Below are 20611 nucleotides of genomic sequence, written 5' to 3' on the forward strand. Positions count from 1 at the left end.
CTTCATCTATAAACAGAAAAGTTCCTGTGTTTAATTCATTTCACCAGTCATGTAAACCTAAATATTTTCAGCTATGAAATGCAGCTGGGGGTGGAGAGGAAGACACCATCTTCTTTGATGAGTTAGATAATTTCCAAACCTCTGGCAGCCTGAGCATTGACATACGTCTAAACACGCGCTTATCTAACATTTGTCACTATTTTGTCAGTGTGCCTGCCAAACAAAGCAACAACTGACTGGATTATTACACCCAAGTTGTGAAACAAGGAATTCAATGTGTAAAAGTTCCCATAATAAAATTTCTGACATTATTCATCAGCTAAATAAGAAAACTTCGTCCCAAACTGACAAAAATTCTAGGCAATAACAAGAACCAAGTTCAACTGGATCATTTTATACATCTCCATTCTAGGTAAATGAAAACCATTTCTTCAGATTGAAGCGTTTTTGGTCCTAAAATCTGTGAGAGAAGTCAGCTGCAGCTCCAATTATGGTGTTATGGTGTAAACAATACTGTCCAAATGAACTATTGTCATTCTCCCAGCTCAGTTCTCCAAGTAACAAAATCCTAAGTATTAACTAGCCCTTCACTTTTCACATTTCCATACCAGTACAGTAACACTTATGCAGCTATTTAAGGAATAAAGCCACAACCAAGATCAGTTCAGAGCAATTCTTATCACTTTAGGTAGTCTAGTTTTGAAAAATTCACAAAGAACTGGAGGTAACAGTAATTATCAACAAGTATTCTTTGTTTTCCAAGCACAAGACTTAGAATACACATTCAAGTGCACCAGAATGGTCATAGCCTCTCCAACAGGCAGCAAAAGGGACTAATGGTACTGATTTAATATTACCTATGTAATTAGGGGCTTCCCTGGTAGCTCAGCTGGTAGAATCCACCTACAATGCCGGAGACTCTGGTTCAATTCCTGGGTTGGGAAGATCCTTTGGAGAAGGGACAGGATACCCCTTCCAGTATTCTGGCCTGGAGAATTATATGGACAGAGGAGCCTGGCAGGCTACAGTCCATGGGGTCACAGCCAGACACAACTGAGTCTGTCACCGTAAATTTCATGTCAACTGTCACACAAAGTCACGTAATCTGCCTTTCACATAATTAACACCTCCAACAAAAACATAATTTGGTAAATCATTTTCTAACTTGTATGGGCCATTTCTCACCCTTCCTTTCCATTTCAAAGTGAACTGACTCCCAGATAAGACAGAAGTAATGACACAAAAGCTAAATTCTGCCTAAATGGATATCCTGATTAAGCTCAGAAATGTAGTTCTCAGAATCCATTAATCCATGCCCCAGTTCAACCTAAGAAGTTGACATTTGTTTTCCGACCCATGTAAAATATTTCTATTTCTCATCTTATGGCACAGTCAGCACAATAGAAAGATATCAAGTGATAATTGCCACTAAATGTGAAAACCTATAACCATGCCATTAAGTGTCTTAGTCTAGCAAATTATACTTTCCATAACAGCTTTCAGAATATTTAGGTTGCAAACTCAATAATTTCTTAAAAAATAATAAATCTTTACTAAAAAGCTACTGAATCTCTTGCCCTTACTCTGATTAGAGATTAAATAAAAATTTTTAAATACTTCAAATTTCACAACTTTCCATATAGGGCGATTTAATCTGCACCTGTAACTTTTTTTTTTTTTTTTAAAGAACTCTTATGTTGACCTAAGTGATGGTGTGGACCAGGGATCAGCAAACATTTTCTGTGATGGACCATATATTTTAAACTTTGGGAATTATATACATCATTCACTTCTAAAAGGTAGAAGCCATTCTTAGCTCAGAAACTGTACACAAAACAGACCACAGGCTGAAATCTATTGACCTCTGGCTTAGATGTAGCGTAATTTAAATACTTCCAATGCTAGCACTTCCCACCATGGACAAAACCTTAGTGGTTTTAATAATTTATATCCTAATCACTTTCTGAAATTAAGCTTGTACTTTTAGGTTACCTTTCCTTACATCACTGATTTAATGAATTCCTCTCAATCCCTTTTCAATCACGTCTCATATAACCCCCATATTTGATCATCAGATCGATTCTCAAGTTGAAAGAACATGGAGGTATACCTAGACTGAGCAAAAAATCATGAGCCCAGTTTCTGAAAGCCGACACTTAATATACAGATTAATGACAAAATCTGACAATTTTACAGTGTTTATCTAATCAGGCCTGAAAATCTAATGAGGGACTTTACTACTTTGTTACTAGATTTTAAGTGTTCTGCCTATTTATTTCAGTAGAAATACAATGTCTGGGTTAGACTCAATTTTCTAAGCATTTAATGTCTTTATAAAGCAGAGTTGCAGGCACCCAAGAGCCTATTAGGATAGATGTCTTCTAGATGTCCACTAGTACACATGATAATGATTTTAAAGTCAAAATCATTCAGGTTCTAGCAGCTCCACATTTCTGAGTTTTTTTAACCCTTTGATATTTGGAACCAACCATATATTAGTCTCTTAAAGATATGTTTTAAAAACCTAATATACAGTATTCAGACCTTCTATGCAACTCCCTAATAGCATGTAACAAAAATTTTCTATTTCCAACCACCTATAGCAATTAGAAAAATAATACAATAAAAATGAATACCTAATATTCTCCCCCTCCATAAAACACCACAAACAACCCCCAAACATATTACTTATTTACAACTCGAGATATATTCTGCCTCCACTTTTTAAATGAAACTGAGTAAAGTAACTTAGATGTATAGTGCCTGGTGACACATTTAAAAATCTTTTGTAACTGGACAAGGGTCTCAAAATATTTAACTATAAGAGACCTTATCTCCATCATCTCAATGTAAACTGAAAATCTTAATAAAAAATATAAACTGTACTATTATTTCACTTTAAAGGCATCAAGACAGAAGTGCATTAGAACATTCTATCAGCCATTATTACCTTATTTGTGAAAAGACAAACCCCCGACATTCACTCAAACATGGAGTTTCCTACAAGAAATGTCAATTGTCATGTCGGTCCTTGAAATTCATTTTGCAAGAATTAAATTTTGTAATTAAAATATGTACTCTCCCAATTGCTATTTGACAGACTAGGTTAACAAACACTCCATATACACACGCCTGTTTGTGAAAAAGTGAAATATGAACATTACCTTTGGTGGTATACACATAGGTCAGAAGACACATGACGATAAATGGGCTCCTATTTGATTGCTTTTATGACTTTTAAGAAGTGAGCATGAAAATAAAATCTTTATTTTCAGTTATTACCCACCAATAAGAGAAAGTTAGGTTCACAGTTTTAGCTCGTGACACAAAGTGAACTAGGAGGCAAATTTACATCCATCAGATACAACTAATGGACTGACTTTAAAATCCAGGCTATCTTGAAAGCTTGCAACATACCAGATATTGCTGTGTATTCTCTAGTGACAGAATGCCAGCAATGGCTGACAATGAGTAGAACTTATTTTTTTAATAGGTGTTTTCTATATGTTGCTAGAAATCAGGTTTGTTACATGTTCGTGTCCAAAAATGAGTTAAGATACTTTAAACACACTATGTATGGGTATGTTTAGGAATGTGTATGTTGCAATCTCAAGAGGGGTCAATAGTCCATATGGACTAAATTAATACTTGCCTCTGGGTAGCAGATATGTTTGTAAATATAAAATTATGTTTAACATTAGCACCAGTGCAGAACATGCTCAGCATCATAAGATCCAAAACACCAGCACAAGTTTATCCACCATTTAAAAAAACCAATTACCTCCTTCCTAAAATGTCAAACTAGCAGGTCACTAGATCAATTAATCCAATCCAATGCGAAACTCTTGTACTGTATGGTTTCTCCTTTAGAAGTATAGGGGGAAACTAATGAGCTAAACAGACATTTTATGACTTAATGTCTTATATCAAGTATTTTTTAAATTGGACATTACCACATAGAAAATTACTAATAGTGACAAAAAGATCTTTAAACCTGTAAATAAAGCCCCTTTCCTGTTAATCAATGTTGCAGAAGACTTAAAAAAAAAAAAATCCTAGAAAGGCTGTTTATTATTCTCTCCATGTACGTTTTAGTAAGTGGTGATGCTCTTGATCAAAGAATCCATTATTAACCTAATTTTGTAACAGAGAAAGAGGTAAAAAGATACTTGTTACCTTCTACAGAATCTATCAAGACAAAAATTAATAGCAATATAGGAAATTTGGAAACAGTAAAATTTTTGGTTTTCATTTCATGGATGGTGCTGCTGTTCCAACCTTATAAAGTAAAGCTGTCCACTTTCCAAATCCCAGAAATTAACAACCTCCAACCTTACCATACTAACCAGTGCCCTTTGGTTTCTTTAGAACAAGGGAGAGTTAAAGGGTTGATTATGGATGTACAATTTTGATTTTGGGACCTTTCACACATACAAATCATACTGAGCGGCCACTTACTTTACAGAGCAGTTTAAATGTTAACACATTAGCCAAATTAACTTGTTCCACCCACCCTATTGGAGGAGGAAAAATCCAACACCCATAAAACTACTTCACTTGACAGTATGTGTCTACCAACAATAAGTAGCTTAAAAAACTTTTACCAGTAAGGTGTCTAGACTGATTTTTTAAATGGGCAAGTGACATTTTAAAAGTAAATATAATTGAAATTGAATCAATTATAATTTGAACCTAATGAACCATGCAGGAGCAAGGGTTAATAAACCAATGTGCTTTGAATTTGTTCAAGTACTGGTATTTCTGTATATAAAGATTTAGCATATATAACAGCTATCATGAGAAGTGAAAAACACCTTATCCCCAGAAATGAAAATATTAAAACTAAGTTAAAATACATAAAGTAGTTAGTATTCCACACAGCATAAAATTTGACAAAGTTTACATGTCCCAGTTGACCATGTGTGAAAATGCAAAGCAGGTATTAAAACTGATATTATGTCCAATATTTAAAACCAGTTTGTAATAGGGGGAACATCTAAATCCTTAATTAAAAAACACAAATGAAGTGAAAGCTTTAAACTGGTACACACTGTTCACACCTATATTTCAAGTTTGGAAATGCATATTTGCAAGCAGCAATACAAAAGTATTCATGAAGAATGCATAATCTCTGAAAATTATGAAAACATCCCTGCTACCAATACATTTCTAAATACAAAACTGACTACCATATTGTTACTTCTGTGTAGCAGGAGAAGTTCATTTTCAAAACAGATAAAATTCAGTCTTTAGGTGTGAATGGTATGAATGACAGTCTTTTTTTTTGTTTTTGTTTTTTTTTTTTTTGTTTTTTGTTTTTTTAAATTTCTTAGTCGTTTGGGATCCTTAAGCATGCAAGCCTCAAAGAGGAGGGTCCACAAAGGAACCAGGGTGGTCTTATGGCATCCAGTTAAGCCAGAGCTGGGAATGCCTCTGGGTCATCCACATCAGGAGCAGAAGCACTTGACTGAAAAAGAAAAAGAAACAAGCAAAATTAATGATTCTCAAAATCTTATTAATATATTTCCAGCGTCTACATTTAGACAAGATTCTTAAAAACAAAAAAAAAGTTTTATTACATAAGTAAAATATGCCAAAGCTTTTACTTTCGAAAGGTAAAATTATGGATCAGAATAGGACTTGAGGGGAATAAATTGGGAGACTGAGATCGACATATACATAGTGCTATATATAAAATAGGTAACTAATAAGGACTGACTGTATCGTAACAACCTATATATAAAAAGAATCTAAAAAACAAGGGAATATATGTGTGTATATATAACTGATCCACTAAAACTAAAAAAAAAAAAAAAAAAGACTACAAATATTTGCAATGAGCCCTGTCCGGAATTTTCTATCAAGATCTGAGAAAACTCCTAGTAACACCATGGGTCATTTGTTTTTCTAACAAATCACACTAGTAGATTCACACAAGGTACGTATGTGGATTCACTGTTGTTCACTATTCTTTTATTTTTCCCACCTGCTAATAATAAGAATGGCAATGAAAGCAAGCTAAGAAACCAATTATTTAAGCAGCACATTCATAACTGATAGGAAGGAACTCAATGGCTATTTATAGTCAAAATACAAATTACAAAACAAAAAAGTATTAAAAAGATCCATATACACAATGCTGTCCTTTAAAAAGAACCCATGTTACAGAGGGAAAAAAACAAAATATCACTACACTGTTATGGGTGACCATTTTAAAATCTAGAATATTAAGTTACTACTATAATTAAACATTGTCAGACTCAATCAAGCAGATGGGGTGCCAATTTATCAGATGTTGAGAATTCAGGACATTATGGTTGGTTCTGAATAGACTGTAAGACACAATGAACTAACTCAAATTATCACTAAGCTAAGCTAGCCACTTCAGTCGTGTCCAACTCTGTGCGACCCCATAGACGGCAGCCCACCAGGCTCCCCCGTCCCTGGGATTCTCCAGGCAAGAACACCTCTAATGTTCTTGGGTTGCCATTTCCTTCTCCATAAAAATATTCCATAAAGGAATTTCAGTAACTCTTAAACATTCCACAAAATTTCCTAAGAACCTGTGAGAGTACAATACCTGGCAATCCTCTCTAAAACAGAAATTCATCTATCTGCTACATTACTGCTGATGATCTGAAATGTACATGATCTCTAAAAAGTAACAGTACTGAATAAAACTGAAAGGATCATCCAAGTTCCTACATAATACCAAAGTATTTATCCAGGATTACTGAATAAATCATAGCAATTTGGTGTCCTTTTCAGAAAAAAAAAATCTCAGAACTTACAAGCATGTGGCATTTCACACTGTACCAACTGAGTAACAGTACATGAAGGTAACCCACTGCAACTTCTTCACCAGCTTTTGTGTCCTGAAATATGATGTCTGCCCCTGGCAGCTACCATTCCAATTCCACAGGGTATTTTCTAGTCAGACAAGCTGTACAATGATCATTCTTTTCAAAACATTCCAGACCATTCTCACTTTCTTGAATCATAATATCTTCCTTTGTACAATGATCATTGTTTTCAAAACATTCCAAACCATTCCCATTTTCTTGAACCATAATGTCTTGCCTTTTCACTCTGCTTTTTCAGTGTTATTCCTTCTTGTACAGATGAAACCAGTCCTTCTACTGACAGATATACAACACTGTTTGCTCCTAGATAATCTGAAATATGCCCAAATTCTGGTTTATTGGCAATAAGCTCTTCTTTTGTTGGTATGTTTATTCCCATGAAGCATGGATATCTAACTGGTGGGGAAGCTACGTGAATATTAATACCTCATCAATAAACCATGAACTTTGGGACCAAGCAGATCAAAATTCAAAACTACCAATTACTAGGGCTTCTAGCAAAATGTTTCAGAAAAATTTGTTTTGTGTCACACACAGTGCAAGGCAATGGAAATCACAAAAAATAGGACAAAAATGAATCCCAACTCTAATTAAGAGAACAGCTCTCCTGAACAAAATAGGAATCAACAACCAATCAATGTCACACTATTACATATTGGACACAAAGGTTTTATTAAGCTGACCTCTAAAAAGCAGTGAAGATTTGTCAAGACAATTATTTATATTTGGCACTTCAGGTAGACAAAGACCAAAAAATTACCTTGGTTCCTTGCACCTGAATTTCATCTTCTATAAAATGGCAATTTTTTTAAAAAGCACAGTACCATGACAAGCACTAAATTAATTGTTCAATAAAGGGTGATAAACTTAACCACTGCCAGCACAGTCATTTAAGTGCTTTAAACAAAAATATAACCTAAAATGTAATTTCTTAAAGGCATGCCAACCTTTTTCTTCTACTTATGTTTGCAAAAGGAGTTAGGTCAGTCATCCATCAAAAGAGGTCCCTCAAGTTACTTACAACGGTAGACTATGTCTTAAAATTACCTTGTCAGTCCTGATGCCACGGTTTGGACGTCCGCCACGCCCACGCCCACCTCGTCCTCCCCTGCCACCACGTCCTGGGCGGCCAAGGTCTCCAAAATTGATCTCCAGCTGAGATGTTATATCATTTGCTGGCTTCCGGAAATGATGATCCATAACTGAGTCTTCAGCATGAGCCTAAAATTTCAAATGAAGGCCACTGGGTGATTTGATTAATAGGAAAGCAATGTTGTATATTTCTAAATGAGCTTTCTACAACCTGTCCTTTGTGTGAAAAAATGTAACAACAGGTAATAAGCAAGCTTTGGGATGACCTACAGTCATCCAGCAGGAAGAATTCCTTTCACTTTTCTCCACTTCATATTCCCTTAACTTTAGTTATAGGTGATACTAGCAAGTCTTGATTAGAGGTCACCTATAGGTATTATCACAACTACTCAAGTGGCTGGGCCCCATCTCAAACCTACTGAATTATAATCTTTAGCAGTGAAGTAAGAATAGTGTTAGTTGCTCAGTCATGTCTGACTCTGCAACCCTATGGACTGTAGCCTACCAAGCTCCTCCGTCCATGGGATTCTCCAGGCAAGAATACTTGAATGGGTAGCCATTTCCTTCTCCAGGGGATCTTTCCGATCCAGGGATAGAAGCTTGGTCTCCTGCACTTCAGGCAGATTCTTTACTCTCTGAGCCATCAGGGATGAATAAGTATGTTTAAAATATGCCCTTCAGATTAGGATTCCAATCTGAACCTCTGATGAAGACTTTTAGATAGATGGTATATATTTCTGTTAGAGACATTACTGAATCTCTTCATTAAGTTTTAAAGAGAACTTTTGCTCTATACCAGCTAAGACTTGGGGAAGAAACTGTGTACAGACTTCTCAAAATGCTTTTCTGTTTATATTTAAACATGTTCTGCCATATAAATTGGAGAACTACAGATTCAAGTGAAACAAGTTACATAAACAACCTTCCAAAACTTGCACAAATAAAACCATGCCTTAAATTTACCAAAGGAACCTTCATTAAAATGAAGTCATCATGTTTGTGAAATTCAGATCCCAAGCCACCTGACAGACTCTGCAAAAATGCCAAGCAATCTCACACTGCTTAATGCCTGATTTTCTTTTGTACATTTGGGAAAATGGGTTTTAATCTTCTAGTTGGAAACTTCCTATACTAAAGTATGTTTTATTTTTCTAAATACATGTATAATCCTCTTTTCTGAAGGGTATTTCATTCTAAATATCTTGTAATATTACAACTGTTAATAATTACCTTTTCAAGTACAAATTCTTTATTTGTAAACAGATTTTCACTCCTTTAATCATCTAATACCCAAACTAAATTACATCCCTTTTGTGTCTTTCTTTAAAAAGAAAGGTCTTTAAAAACATTTTCAAATTTTTTAAATTTAAAAAAATATTAATTTTAACATTTAAAAAATATTAACTTTAACGGAGCCTAAAATACAAAATCACTAGCAAATAAGTCAATTAAATATGTGAAGTGTCTGATTTTAAATGTTAGCTATTGCAAAACAACAATATCAATTTATTAGTTAAAACCATTTATAAATTTCTAGAGCAAGAAGCAAAAAAGTTTAAGGTGATATATTACTGAAAACAATCCTGAAGGTATTACTATAGTAATTAAGAGGAAGCCTGGATATTCAGGTTACACCCCAATCTTCAAGTAAACTACCAGGATCAATTTACAGGGTTTTGTTGTTTTTTTTTTTTTCTATAGCACTGTGCAATAATTAAGGAAATAGAGCTTGGTCTCAGCTGTCAATAATTTAGTTCTCCATTTCTCAAAAAAGTGTTTTCCTTTCCCTACTTCATTTTTATTATGAAGAGGAAGGTAAGTATAATACAAGAAAAAAGAGTACTCAAAGCACTGTATACAACAAACTTAAAGATCTGTTATAAAGTTACAATGAGGTTGCATCCTGATAAACCCCAAATTATCTCTAAGTCCAAAATACATTTAATATACCTAACCTATCAAACACATAGCTTGGCCTAGCCTACCTTCAATGTGCTTAGGACATCTACATTACCCAACGGCAGAGCAAAATCATCTAAAACAAATCCACAAAGCCTTTATTATAATGTGTTAAATATCTCATGTTAATTTATTAAATGTAGTATTGAAAGTAAGAAGCAATAAAACAAAAACCAAAAGTTCTACATCAGAGACAATCTGTATTCAAGTGATAAGGCCATATATGCCAATAAGGCCAGATTCCAAGTACAACATCACAAAAGCAGCCTAACTATGAGGGTCCAAGCATTTGTAAGTGGTTGATAAAGAAAATGTCCTAGTTTCAAGGTTATTCATAACCAATTTCACATTTTATAATTTTCAGAAAATTCTATTTATATATCACCTTGTGTAATAATTATTTCTGAAAAGCTCAATATAAAATACTTAAAGCTGGGATACTTAACCAGATGTCTATCAAATGTATCAAGAGGTTGCAGGGCATTAATGGTAATGATATAATCTAAAATTATACCAAAGTATTTCATGTCTGTGTTCTGTTCTGAAGAAAAGTTCTGTTGGAACCCCAAAAACTTATAATTGTCTCAAAGGTACCAAAGTACTTTACTGAGCGACTTCACTTTCACTTTTCACTTTCATGCACTGGAGAAGGAAATGGCAACCCACTCCAGTGTTCTTGCCTGGAGAATCCCAGGGACGGGGGAGCCTGGTGGGCTGCCGTCTATGGGGTCACGCAGAGTCGGACACGACTGAAGTGACTTAGCAGCAGCAGCAAGCAGTTTTAATAATTAGTTCAAATGAATAATCTCCCTCAAGTGAACTTCTATGGTTCTTTAAATCAAGATTCTCTTTGGATTTTACAGATACACGAAACAACTTTATCAGCAAGAACTACAAAACCCAAAGCATTCTAATGAAGCAAAATATTTTTTCTTTACCGATAGGAAATGACACAAGACTGTCTCATTTATACTACTTTCATGATGCCCATGTTTAAAAAAATCAACTCTAAATTTTTATTTTAGTGCAGAATATTTCCAAGCTTGTTTCACAATTATTTTTTTGCTTAGAAAATTATAATGTAGAAAGATTTTACTGTATTTTTTTAAATTATCAGGTTGCCTTCATAGCATTTCAGTTTAACTGTGACTAAAAGCTCATACTTACATAAACCCTAAAAAGATATAACAGTGGGATAGTCCCCTAAGAATGTGTGCCCCAAGACTTTAATAAAAGCTACCAAATCAAAAGTCACTCATCTTTCTGGAGTATTTTCATTAGTTTCCTTGTTTCCTAAGGAAACTCATAAATTCTCTGGTCTTCACAAGCTATTACTCTTCAGTATAAAGATTACCTAAAGATTCCCAGATATTATTTATATATGGCATAGGCAGACAGTTTATGCCAACCTTTCAACCTAATACAAATCTTAATGACTCCCAGTTAAGTAAGATTTTAAAAAAGATTAAAACTTTAAAAGAATAATTTCTTAACAGTATACTTTAATATAGCTTATTTTCCTTTGGGGGCAATATATGTCTCAAGTAATCCTATGTAAAACTTTGTTTTATAAACAGATTACCCATGTGAAATTTTAAAACAAAAATTGTATATGCAATTCAAGACAAATCTGAACATTTTCAAACACCACAAAACTTCACTTTACCTCTTCACTTTTTGACTTATGAAGAACAAATCCCTTCTTCCACTGCCCATCAGCACCTTCATTTGGTTTTCGGATATTAAATTCTACTTTTGCCCGGTCCTTATTTTGAATAGCCTTCCACTCATCCAAAGTCATTTCTTTTGGACCCTCTTCCTTTACTTCTTCAACTTCATTTTCCCTGTGTGAAGATGTTTCAGTATTACACCTGGTAGGGGGCTCATAAAATCACAGAACTTATAAGCCTAAGGGAGGAAGTACCAACCTTAGCTGGTTGGTAATCATCTAGATTATCCAAGGACAGGAGAATCAGTTTTCTTTGTAACCCAATGGCTAACATGTGACTTGGTAGAGACCAGGAATTTACTGTTTGTTAAATCAGTGAAAATGTGGATAACGAAGGAACATACAATTCATCTTCACAAACTCTTAAATGATCATCTATCAGTAACACTTTCTTAAATCTAGAACACATTTTTTTAAAACCACACTACTGTTTTTAAAACTTACAGTATGTGATTGAAATCCGATCTAGCTTCTGCTAAAACACATTTTTAATTTCCATAATACATAATTCATAACACACATGAAGGTAATCATTTAGGCTGCCCATGACAACCAAGTTTTATATTTAAGAATATAAGAGAACTGTTCCCTGATCCATTTTTATAACATTTAAAGCAAATCTCTAATTTCTACAAATCCAATCTTTATATACTCCAACTTTCAAACCAGTGTGTACATGAATAGGAAACTAAAGTTTCACTAGTAACGGAACTTTTTATAAAATACTGGTTTTCAATACTTAATACCAAATTGTGTTATTTCTAATATAATTCTCAGACTATAACTATTATATAGTATCCTGTTTCCTTTTTACACAAACAAAGCATGCACCTAGGAATTCACTATTTAATCTCAATTTTCAATTATCACCAAACAAGTTTGCTATTTTGGGAGCACTGCTTCTTTCCAAAGATAGTAGGTGATTCAGTTAGCCTTAGAGCTCAAGTTACTCCCATACATGCTATTCTTTACTGTTCGACAAATCTCATCTTAAACTCCCCAGACCAAGTTCATACTGAATTGATGCAATTTTAAGTATCAAGTCCAACCCTGTCAGTTTGCAGATCAGAAAACTAAAGAAAGAAAAAAGGTCCCAGTTACTCATAAGTTGTAACGTAGCCAAGAACAGAACTCAGCATACATTTATCACGTCATGAAACCATGACATCTACCTTCAAGGGTTCTAAGAATCAAATGAAACAAAACAGAAACTTAAGAACTATACTTAAAGGAATCAATCAAATTCAGCCTAAACTGCGTTTCTTAAATTTACACTTGCATATGTAAGCTAATGTCATCATCATGGTCTTTAGGCTCAATACCTAGAACCCCAATTTCAGTCCTGGGAACTGAGCTAAAATTTGCTTCCAATACCCTATTAATACCAATATATCTCTTACATAACTGTATGTATAAACAGTTATAATCCTGGCAGATTACTCTTAAGGTGATATAAATGTTCAAATATTTAAACAAATTAAATATTTATTCATTTAAATAAATGACGGTTCTAAGAGAACAATATTTGTGTTGAGCTTTGTAAAGTAATTAAGTGTTGTATAAGGTTCATTTAACTTACCTATTCCATTGTTTACCACACAAAATATTCGTAGTTTCATATAAAACAAAGTTCAACTCAACACCATGTATTTTTAATCTAATAGTAATAATAACTTATAGTGTAACTAAAAATATTTATACTTTTAGTAATAACTAAAAACAATAGTAATTTTCTCTAATAATAAATCAATTATTATTCCTTATTTAAGCAAATCCACCAAATATGACTTTCTAATCATTAATAGTGCTTCACTCTAAGAACAATTCTGGAGAAGAGTTTAGAAAAGCATCCCCTCCCTAAATGATTTGATTATGCCTTGATTAAGAATCACTGACCTAAATAATCTGCAATGCTAGACTTTAAACTACATACTGAAAGAAATGACTGACATATAACTTCTGCTTGTATTGATGGAAGACAGAGGAAGGCATAAAACTATTTCTACCAGCATAACTTGAGTCTTTAAAACTCTCCAATCCTCGAACAATTTAATTTCAAAACTGTCTTGTACCTAAAAACTCAGAAAATAAGAAAAGCTAGTTAAAGGATGACATATTCTGGCCCTTGCTCTCCTCACACATTTTAAAACAAGCCAATAATGCTGTATTCCACATTCTACGTCAACGGAAAAAACCTTCAAAGAGATGGAGGAACTAATTTTAATAGTCACATTTTCTCATTTTAAACTGTTTCAGTATAAAATGTGTACAGCTATAGAGTCCAAAGTACTGTGAACTATGAGTTACAAATAATCCTCAGGTTAAAACAACTAGTTTTTGTGCTCAGGGCTAACAGGATTTACTAAAATACCTATTTTCCTTATCTTTTTAAGATGCCAATGGTAAATTCAAACAGCCCGACATATACATGTGTAAAGTACTCCTCTACTATTTGAAGGAATGGAGTACAATAAAGTCTTTCCTATTAAAAAGAAAATATTTAGCAACATTAAGTCTACAGATTTTTTTTGGTAAACCCTGAACATTGCAATGCTCAACCATTACCACCACATACAAAATCACTTACTTATTTTCAGTGTCCGCAACTGGATGTTCTTCACCTTCAGGTGTTTCCTCAGTCACATTTGATTGTTCCAAGTCACTGCAATTATAAGATATTTGTTTCTGAATGTATTTGGGGGACTCTCTAAGGAAAGAAAGAAAAAAAGGCATCTAGGTCCATTTACATGTAGTCAAAAGAGTATACAGAAGTATTTTAAAATTCTCACATTCCCAGTTTTTTCCTACTGCATTTACTCCCCTGTAGAACATTACAAGAAAATAATTTAAAAATATACACCGATCCAAGTTACAGCTCAAGCATACTACTCAGAAAGTAGAAAGGCAGCACTTCTAAAATAAAGACCCACCAGCTTTTCAAGTTTTTATAATCACCAAAAGGTTAATAGCTAGAATAAGGATTATAAAATAAGAAACACACAATAGCAGAATACTCAACTAACTTCAATATAAGATTTCAATAAAAGTGATACACCTATATGAAAAGTGTCACACGTTTGAAACAGAGGAAAATTGGTCATTTGACACATTATAACCCTAACATATCCAAAAAATCACCCATCATCTTGTAAGGAAGTAGCTGAGATGACAGCATCCATTCTTGTCCCTAGGACAAGTAAATATTTAACAGAACTAAGGGCAAATCTCAAACGTAAACTATACAATTTTATTAAAATTATTTATTAAGAAACTGGAATACCAACGTTAATTCATCTTTGACAGTTCCCCAGTTGTGAGATCCGCTCCCTCCACGTTTGTCCTCATGCTTCAGGCCACTGTAATGTGAAAAAGAACTAACAAAACTGAGTTAACATAATACTCTTTACTTCTAGAAATTCAAATTTTGTTTTATTAAAGAAGTAGATTCAAATATTAAAGTATAATAAAAACCAATATAAGACTTACGATCTATCACTTCCACTATGCCTATCAAATTCACGTTTGCCACGAGAATCAAAGCCATCTCCCCGGCCCATTCCACGTCCACGACCTCCTCGACCTCTTCCAAGACCACCACGGCCTCGGATAGGCCGGTCAATAATCGGTCTACAACAAATGAAAAATATTACATACTTCTAAGGTTTCTGGAAAAAAGAATGAGAGAATGTCAAAGACTCAAAAGTACAGGAACATATTTACTGGCTCACAGCCCAACTGTTAAATGTTTTAGAAATTCAAAATAGTCTATTTCTAAACAGTTAAAGAGAATCAGAACTAGGAAATTCTCCAAAGTAAAAAAATTATTTTGACATTCTCTTTTACTACTAATGTATATACTCTTCCACTATTACTCATTTTACATTATAATCTAATAAAACTGCTATTCACTCATATACTTAAAAATTAAAATAAACACATCTAACCTGCATAATTGAAGTGTTTCACTACAAGAAATATAAGTCTGAATACCAAAAACTGTTACCAAAATGTCATTAATAACATAGATACTCATACTCACATGGTCTGCTGAAAAAAGTGATAAAGTTAACCAGCCACACTGCTTCCTGGCAATTATGCTCAATTTATATGCGTTAAGATGTATGTCTATAAACTGACAATACATGAAGAGATTAAGAAACAATCTTGCCTATCAACGGAAAATTCTCCTCCTTCACCCTTTTCTTCAAGTGGCTTTTCGAATCTTCTTTCACGAGGTGGTCGCCTTTCTGGTCTCCTATCAATTATCTTCCCTTCACCCTGAAGTTGTTGATCAGGTCTTCTTCCAACACGTCTTATTCCTAAAACGATTAAAAAAAAAAACAACAACAAAACAAAACCCATATAAGCAAATCATTTTTGCAACACAAAACATTTAGGCCTAGACTATTAGAAAAAAAAAATACTACTCTTTAAGTCCACTACTAGCATTTTCTGTTGAAAAAGGCTAACACTGGGCACCTCTGAAGTTTAACAAAGTACTTCAGAAAAATTCCTATTTAAATAAACTTGTTTCAAAATCCCATTTGGTTTGCCAAACCATTACCCCCTCTAAAGCCTCTGTAATTGACCCGGAAGTCATTTAGTTATTTCTCTCACTTTTCAAGATGCCTACCTCTTAATTTAAAATTCTAAATTCAAGAAATCTTAAGCAAATGATATAATAAAAACGATTAATACAGTAGCCATTTACAAATAATAGTCAAGCAAACCAACACAATCACCAGATAAGGACCCTTAAAAACAAAAAAAAAAACACCAACAGTGAAGGCATTATTTTATTTTACATCATCTGAAGAGGAAAAGAGTAAAAAGACTGATGATTTTACAAAATTACAAAACTGAAGGGAAAGCAAATGCCATTTAAGATTATATCCAATGAATAATAAGGTCCTACTGTATAATATGGGAAACTATATTCAATATCCTGTGACAAACCATAAGGGACTATATTAAAAAAGATTATATACACACATGTATAACTGAATCACTTCAGCGTACAGCAGCAAGTAACACATTTTGTAAATGAACTATACTTCAATAAAAAAATTTTAAAAAGATTACATCTCCATAGTTGAAAATAGCTACTTAACCCTCTTACTACTGCAGTTTATATATATATATGTATATATATAAACATATACATACATGCCACACCTAATTTTAAAACACATTGTTATGCAACCAGAAGCAATTATTATGGAGAAATTTTTGTTTGGTTTGCCCTTACAATTATGTTTTCAAAAAATCTTTAAAAACCACATACACAAATTAAGCAAGATGTAAGAAACAGAAACTTGTGACACTAAATGATGGCTGAAGCATTTACTGATTTCCCTCTTCCTTACCTTTTTTCTGTTTGTGTCAAAGGCCAAAAGGCCCCATGGTGGCCTTAAGGATAATAAGTAGACTGATGGTTAAATTTATGACTGTAAAATTTTAGGTATGCTCTAATTCCCAAACCACAATTTCTGACAGTCACCTGAGGAATTGATTTCACAAGATATTAAGTTGGTTCACTCTGCTTCTTTCTAAGAAAGTGTACTGCCACCAAGATGCACCCAACTGTTCAGTTGCTTGCAGTCAAATGGTAAACGTCAAACTCTGAAATTTTAAAGGTCCGTTCCACATAAACTCTCAGGACAGGACACAAACGTTAGACCTTACACCGAGGCATTTAAAAAAATTTCTTCAGAGGTAGTGTATGGGGTGGAGCTACAGAACCAGTTCTTATAATATCCAAGCCTCACACACCCAGATGAACAATGGCTTGCTTCCCTACTCCAATATTCAGTTATCAGGCTTACAGAATCTAAAACACAAATAAATCCACACAGCAACTGACATTTAAAAATGTCTCTCTAGATTTTTCACTATATTCCAGGCTTTCAACATTAAAAAACAAACAAGAATAGACCTTAGCGATGTTCAGTGGTGTCCATTCTCAAATTCCTCAAGTGGGCAAAAGACAAACTACAAAATTCATAGAATATAAACAGTAAATACCTACCTAAAGCATATCTGATTGTGCCAGGACCTCTATTCAAAGGCACAGAACACATGATCAGGTTAACAATCCCTCCTACTACAAGAGTCCAGGACTTTGTTTACAGGTCTATACTTCCCCAATGCCCAGAAATGATTGCTACATAGTAGGCTCTCAAAATGAACTTTTTTCATTCAACATTTTTATAACCTGTGTTTTATGCAATTTAAGCCTAAGTGTCCTCTGAAATGCTGACCTAAGGAAAATGTTGATAGCTAATAATGGAAATTATTGAATTTGACTACTGAATGGTAAACATAATCCTGCTCATAAATTTATGAAATAACTTTATAATTTAAAATACTAGGTTCCAGGTAAAAGTTTATTTCATAAACGGACTTTATGATCAAACTGAGGGGTTTCAAAGCACACCTCATGTTTTGAACATTCAAAACGAGTGAACACATTTCAGATTCCATTTTTTCATGTACCTTCTTTGAATTAGTGATAAAGGAGGTAAACTTGAGCACAGTTTAAATGACTACACAAGTCAGTGTTCCTTAACATAGAAATTAAACGATTTATTACATTGTGCTACAGCCTATAGAGCCTGCTATAAAGACTAGCTGAGTATTTAGCCTCAAAGATGCATGCTAATACTCCAACGTGTGCTTCCCTCTCCAACCTGTAATTTTAATATAATTGTTTTATTTACCACCTAGGTACTTCATCCCAAGCCTCAAAACGTTCTATTTCTTAAAAATTCTAAACCAAAACCTAACACAATTGTTTTCATTTTTAAATTACTTGAACGCTAGCTATCAAATTTAACTAAAGCTCAGAACTCCTTTCTGAAGCACGTGGCAAAATTTCAACTTTCAACACACAGAGGTAATCTCTATGATTCAGAACTTAGGTCCTACACCTACTTACTTCGGATCTTTAAGATTTTTCCTTACTCCTCACTGCTATGCTTTTTCACCCACCACCAAAGAGAAACCAGCAATGACGGAGAGTGCAAACACCAAGTTCAAGGCAATCCCGCGAAGTTTACAATGACCTGGAAGCAGCTACTACCCGCCAATGAAATCCCGACCACGCTTCACGCACATGGGGAGAAAAAGCCATAGACTCAAAAGGACTCAGCGGTGGCTACCGCTGTGACAGCCACGAGGCTCGCGCCAGGGGCACACCACACGAAACACTCCGTGCAGTAGGGGGGGGGAGGGGGGGTCCGCCGGGGTTCGACGGGGTAGATAAAAAGATCTGGACTCGAGAACGAGTTTCAAGATTTCCTGCCAACACGTTTTCATTCAGAATTCCCGCTTCTGGTCAATCCCGAGGGGTTAAATTCCTCTCCCAACAGCTTGAGTCACTCCAGCAAGTTATTAAGTTTGTAATAGTTGAGGGAGCGAGGGGTGGACAATAAAGCACGTGTGCACCTAAAAGGGTAGCTTTTTCCACAATATCCGAGCGGTTCGAACACGCCTGCGGAGAGGTGTGCGCGCAGGCAGAAAACTCGACCCTCTTTTTCGGGCGTACCCCGCGCCATCCTGGGACAAGATGGCAAGAGAGTAGCCTGAAGGAGACAACCTCACCTCAGAGCAGCAGACTGAGGGGGGAGCTCTGAGCAGGAAGAAGCCGCGGAGCCCCCGCTGTCCGCTTCACTACAAGTGCTCCGAGGAGTGGCTCCCTTCACCGAGCCTCGGTCCACGCGCTCGCCCGCCAAGGAATCCGGCGGGAAGGCAACAGCCTCCCAGGATCCCGACCACGCTTCTCGGCTCAGACCTGAGGCGGGAAGGGGTGGTTCCAGTATCCTTGCAGGTGGCGGTTTGAACTTGGGCTTAACACGCTCCCAACACCTTCGCAGGACCTGGCTTTTGTCGCGTTGAGGGAAACGCCGGGATATCGGTGGCCAAGTCTCCCGCGAACCCTCGGAGCCCCAGAAGCGAGTGTTAGCCGCAAGTCTCCTCGCTCCTTCCCTCCATCCCGGGTGTCTCCCACCTTCTACCACTGCTTTACCTTCTTTCTTAAGCGCCACAGGCGGCTGCGTCTCCTCCTTCTTGTCAACCACGCCGACGCTGGGGGGCAGCGGATTCTTGCGGTCTTTCTGGGACTCTTTACGCAGCTGTTTGCCCGCCGCATTGGAGTTGGTCTGAGCTGCGGCCTGAGCTGCGCTCTTGGCCCCAGGGCCCCCAACGCCGCCCCCGCCGGCTTCTTTTTTCTTGTTCTCTGCTGCCTTCAACACCTCGAAGGGATCCGATTCGTCGTCAAATAACTGGTCGAATCGGTTGGTGACCACGCAGCCGAAGCCTTCCTGTAAGTGCCCAGGCATGATGGTGGCTCGGCGGCGCGTTCCTCCACGGATTGCAGCGGGCCGCGCCGAGCCAAGAGCGCCTGCTTCAGCTCTTCCCACAAGATGGCCGGGCCGAGAGAGGGGGGCTGTCTTCTCTTCCGGCGCTAGGCACACATCCGGGAGCGGCCAGCGCCGCACGGTACCACGGGGTCTGTAGGCCAGAGTCGCTTTTCCTGAGGCGGCTCTCGGCACCAGGACTACAACTCCCAGAATACACGGCTGAACAACTCTTCGCGCGCGCCTCAGAGGCGAGTCCTCACCGAGGGAGAGGGGTGTGCATGCTGAGGGAGAAGCGCGGTGGTGGGCGGAGTCCTGCCACCTGCTATCGCCGCCCTTAAACTCTTGGCGTCTCCTGCTGCGCTGAAAACAGGAAAACGTGACGGCGTGTTTTGCTCGCGAAAGTTCTCAGTCTTCGGTTTTACTCCCCGCCTCCGGCCCAGGACTAACTTTCCCCACCTCTCCGGGAGGGTCAAGGTGACTATCAGTCTTACAAGTGGAGACTCACAAACTTCCAGGGCGGGCAGATTGCACTGGCCTCGCGGAAGTGGAACCCGCTCTCTTCCAAATCCCTAGTTGCCCAGTTGCTGGAGTTGCCCTCCTGCAGCCCT

The 20611-nt window shown here is 36.3% G+C and overlaps 1 protein-coding gene across 4 annotated transcripts; it reads right to left on the reverse strand.

Annotated features, from left to right (window-relative positions):
* SERBP1 (SERPINE1 mRNA binding protein 1) lies at positions 4044–20108 on the reverse strand. 4 transcript variants are annotated; one of them, XM_018045378.1, is made up of 8 exons: positions 19670–20108; positions 15812–15962; positions 15130–15270; positions 14928–14999; positions 14231–14305; positions 11581–11758; positions 7911–8084; positions 4044–5467 (listed from the first exon to the last, which is right to left on the reverse strand). In XM_018045378.1, exons 1-8 carry the CDS (start codon positions 19980–19982, stop codon positions 5411–5413), a joined length of 1161 nt encoding a protein of 386 aa, XP_017900867.1. In that variant the 5' UTR covers positions 19983–20108; the 3' UTR covers positions 4044–5410. The 4 variants fall into 4 exon arrangements, with proteins under 4 accessions (XP_017900867.1, XP_005678340.2, XP_017900860.1 ...); XM_005678283.3 differs by having other exon boundaries at positions 14231–14350; XM_018045371.1 differs by having other exon boundaries at positions 14928–15017.

Source organism: Capra hircus, chromosome 3 (assembly GCF_001704415.2).
Source record: "Capra hircus breed San Clemente chromosome 3, ASM170441v1, whole genome shotgun sequence".
NCBI lineage: Eukaryota > Metazoa > Chordata > Mammalia > Artiodactyla > Bovidae > Capra > Capra hircus.